This window comes from Hipposideros armiger, unplaced genomic scaffold, assembly GCF_001890085.2.
Source record: "Hipposideros armiger isolate ML-2016 unplaced genomic scaffold, ASM189008v1 scaffold_1029, whole genome shotgun sequence".
Taxonomy (NCBI): domain Eukaryota; kingdom Metazoa; phylum Chordata; class Mammalia; order Chiroptera; family Hipposideridae; genus Hipposideros; species Hipposideros armiger.
Genome location: NW_017732379.1, coordinates 46,165 through 51,056, shown reverse-complemented (window position 1 = coordinate 51,056; position 4,892 = coordinate 46,165). Strand labels below are relative to the sequence as shown.

General features: G+C 34.5%; 1 protein-coding gene across 1 annotated transcript in view; it reads right to left on the bottom strand.

Moving 5' to 3' along the window:
- Positions 1–4,892, bottom strand: part of GBE1 (1,4-alpha-glucan branching enzyme 1) — a gene marked incomplete at its 5' end in the record, with an annotated part of 158,412 nt that overhangs the window by 151,232 nt on the left and 2,288 nt on the right. Inside the window, 1 exon segment of the mRNA XM_019631645.1 lies at positions 561–700. Coding sequence (XP_019487190.1) covers positions 561–700 — 140 coding nt within the window.

Here is a 4,892-nt window from a genome sequence, read left to right as displayed (position 1 = left end):
ATTACAGTCCCATATACAAGCATCTAGAACAATTCATCTCACACAAAAAAAGCACCATAAATATTTGTCAAATGTGTCACCCAGACAAGAGCTATATATGTGTGTGTGTGCATGCGTGAGCACACACACACACACTCACACAAACACACACACACACACACAAATGACTCTGATATAAAATGAGTTCCAGTTACCTTACAAATGTAATTTTTTTCCCCTAACAGACTAAAATGAACAGACTTTAATCAATGAACACTTAAATTGATAAAAGTTCTCTCCTGTAGAAAAGTAATTATGCTTACATATTTATCTACAACTTTGCAAGCCATCAATTCACATTACTTAAAATTGAAATTGGAATAATGTCTTGAATTCTTATGCTCATCCCATTTCTCTTTTCTATGCTATCACTATTACAAGGCAATTTGAGAAGCCTAAAATAAAATGCATTTCTATTACATATTTAATCTCCACACAAAAAAGAGACACTTGTAATTAGCTTTTCTAATAAGAGAACAGATTCATTAAAATTTTATCTGAACAAAAATCACAGTTATTACTTACCAAGGTCTTTGATTCTTGGTAGTACATTACATGTAAAGTGTTTATAAGAGGCTACTTTTCCTTCATGAGAAGAAATTCCCACATGAGATTCATAAATTCTTAGACCTCTTGGCTTCTTTGGTCTGGAATGCTTAAACTACAGAATATAAAATTACACATAGAATTAGAACAGAAATACAGGGATGACACTAGCTGATTAAGCATGTTAAATGAAAGGGTGAATCAACTCAGTCAAATACTCTGCAACCGTTTTCACATATAAAAGGCATTGGCCACATCCATCAAATTTTCTTTTGAAAAAAAAAATCCTTTTTAGAATCATGTTAATGAACCTATTTTAAAAGAGTAATCATGTAATGGTTTATACCTTATCATTGAGTAAAGATATATTTTGAGCCTAACCTTGAGAGAAAACACAACAGCTGTGAAATGCTTACATAATTATTAAATGGCAAGCACTTATCAACAAGCTTCAATAACTTAAAGGACAGAAAAGTGAGTTCAAAGGTACCTACAACTCCTGTCAATGAGACAACCTTAAAAATTACCCTAATTAGGGCCGGCCGAGTGGTGTGTTGGTTAAGAGCTGGCTTGAGATGCCAGCTCTGAGCAGCAGGGCCCCAGTTCGGATCCCACATGAGGGCCAATGACACTGCCTTCTACAGCTAAGATGCTGATCAACAGCTCAACCTGGAGCTGGGCTGCTGTGAGTTGCCAGCGACAGTGTAGGCTGCAGCCCCTGCTGCAGTGGGTTGCCGTNATGAGACCAGAGGGGCAGCCAAGACCCAAATCACATAGGGTCTTAAAGACCAATTTAAGACTTAGGCTTTTATTCTGAAAGAGATGAATCATTAGATAATTCTAAGCAAGAGAGTAACATGATCTTACTTTTATTTTAAAATGGCTACTCTAGCCACTGTGCAGAAAGTGGTCCATGTGTACAGAGGGAGAGGAGGCTAGGGTAGGGATAGAGGACAAGAGAACAGAATGACTAGTTAAAGAGCTTTTGTGATAATAGAGGTAAGAGATGACAGCAACTGAGACCAGGATGGTAGCAGTTGATGCAGTCATATTTGGGATACATTTTGAAGTTACAGGTGGCTAGGTTTTATGATACAGAGTATAGGGAGGGACAGAAAAGGAGGGTCAAGTATAATGAAAAGGTTTTTGGCTTGAACAACTGGGAGATGATGATGTCACTTATTGAAGTAAGGAAGTTGACAGGAGGAGGAGGTTGGAAGTTAAGATCAGGAATTTAATTTGGGACATGTTAAGTATTAGATATCCCAATGTCAAATAGACAGTTTGAAGTTCACAACAGAGGTCAGGACTGGAGAGTTACATTTCAGAGTTGGCATATAAAGTGTATTGAAAACATAAGAATGGACGAGACTTGATGAGACTCCCAAGGTGCTTCACAGACACAGAAGAGAATGGAACCAAGGGTTGAGCACTTGGAGATCCAATCTTTACTGGTCAGAAAGAGTAAAGGAAACAAGGAAGAAGCAACAAGAGAGGTTGGAAAACAACAGGAGGGTATACTACTCTGAAAGTCATGGAAAGAAAAGAGTTCCAAGAAGATGGGAATAATCAATTGTGCCAAATGCTGTTGGCAGTACAAATAACCTAAGAAATGATCGTTCAACTTGACACTGTGAGGGCCATCAGTACCCTTAATTTCAGTGAAGAGGTACAGAGGCTAATTGGAATGAGTTCAAGAAAGAAGAAAAGTGGTGGAATTAGAGATAGTAAGTAATGATCACTTATTCAAGGAGAACTACTAAAAAGAGAAACAGTTAAATGAATCTCTTTTTTTTTTATGACTGGAATTCTATTTACCTATTCCCACTTTACTGCTCTCCCCAGTTAACCTTTAATCAGGTTTTAGATCTCAGTTCCAACATCAGTTCATGTCTAATCTAACCAGATCAGCCCTCTGATTCCATGCTATGACAGCACCCTGTCATTTTCTTCTTAGCTTTTTTTTATAGGTAGAAATCATCAAGTGTATGATTACTGGATTAATGTCTATATGCTACCATAGTGTAAGCTCCATGAAGCAGAGACAGTGTTAGATTTGTTCAACTTGTGGTCATTCAGGTCAGCACCTCTTCAACTACACAGGACCCTTGGTGTCTTTCTGTCCAGAGAGCCCCATTCCTTGGATTTCAGCCTCAGAAAAAGGACAGTCCTTCTGTGGGTAGCATATGTCCTACCAATTAACTCCTCAGTCACCTTCCTACATGAGTCAATCTCTTATCATAAAAGGATGTGAGCTCTGGCAATAATGGCTTCCATAAGACATGGTTTTCTGACAAAAGCTTGGGCCTCCAAGTGCCTGACAATTTCGGCAGGTAAATGATTATCAGAAATCATTTCATGAAAACCAATGTTAAACCAGGCCCAATCTCTAAGGCTAGATGAGAAGAAAGTCTATGATATTAGTAAAAAAAATGCCTAGCTTCTATTAAATCTGTTAACCCTAACATAGGTTACAAAACATCATATAAAATATTAAAATTCATTTTTTTTGCTCAGATAAGAAAGGATATGATGAGTCTTTCATTTTACCTTGAAGCTGCAAAGAAGCTTGTGATTTGGTAACCAAAACTGGCATAATAAGCGTGCTCCATGATCGCCATCAACTGAATGCAGTTGTATCCTACATAAGCAAAGGTCAAAGAGAGGATAAAAGCAAAGTAAAAGGAAAAAAAAAAGTAATAAAAGCACATATGAACACAGAGTCCTGGTTAAAAAGATATTAAATTTTGCATATAATCATTTACATATAAATGACTTGATCAATTTGAAAAGATCTACTACTTTAACTATATTTTGCTTGTCTGAACTTCTAACACAAAATCGGACAGTTAGTTCTTGCGAGTTATACTCTAACTAGGTATGTCAAATGTCTTCATTTTAACAAGTAATACATTATATGCAAATATACTCTTAATTTGGATTTAGAATATTAAAGATGGCAATCTGCATATGCTAAACTTCAGTTGCACTTGTAATATTTATGCTGTAGATTATGAATGTTGAATAAAAGTAACCAATTGCATGCCATATACTTTTTATTTTACTTTTTCTTTATATTTCAGTTATTCACTATATAACATAAGATATAGCAATAAATCCATTTTTCTACAAGGTAGCTTTTACAGAATCAGCATTAAGTCTTCTAAATTCTATTTCTCGCACCTATAAAATTATTCCAAATTTGCACGTGTGCACATGTGTGTACACACACACACACACGCACGCACATACACACAACCTTCTTTTTCTCTATCTGAAAACAATTTGCTCTAACACTAAACGAAGGGACTCAAACAGATAGGCACTGTCTTTTTAGAAATCCATAACACATAAAAGTATTTACTAATGTGTTTTTAATGGAAGCAAGTAATCAGAGAAGAATCGTGTATTCTTAAAAAAAAAAAAAAAACTAAAAAAATCAGGTTTTTCTTCTCCCAACTACAATTTGCTAATAGATTCAAATATGATTTGATTGCTCTGAAAGTTATATTTCTGTAACATACATAGAAAATATTCTTACTCTGTTCTCAAAGTCAAATTCATGTCAATATAGCTTCTCTTGCACATATTTTAGTACCTAACATTAGAACAATTACAAACTCACATTCAGAATTAGGGATTCATAAGTTTAAAAAATAAAATAAATTCCATGTTTTATAATCAGCTGAAAAGTTATAACTGTTGGTCTTTTTATTGTAAAAAAAAATCAAATTAACTCTATCTGGCTTGTAGAAATATGTATATAAACTACTGCTCAGATAACATAAATCAATTATACGTTTCATAACAAAATAAGCTTACAGTTTCTCTATTATATAATAAATATTCTTTTGATCAAATACCAATTTATACTTTTTATTATGAATTTTATGGCATTAATCACTCTGGATTTATTTATGTTCAGAATACTAGCCCAGGCAATTCAAACACAAAAATGAATAAGAGAATCCTTATTCTGCCAAACCTTCTACAAGAACCGGGTCATAAACCATTTGTTACATTACAAAATGACAGAACATCTCAAACACAACAGTTTTAATACAATATCTATTAACTATAACTAATACTAAATTCTCCATACATTTATTTAATTTTGGTTTCTGGAACCTGACCTCATCATCACAGGTAATCCCAGATCCATACAGAACTGAAACATTTAACCATGAGTTGCAAAACTTTCCTCTAGCCACAATTTGGACTGTTTAATAAAATCAGAATAATTAAATGTATTTTATCTTCCCACTTAGCCATTAGAGCAGATGCTAATATGCTGTGAAATGATTTTT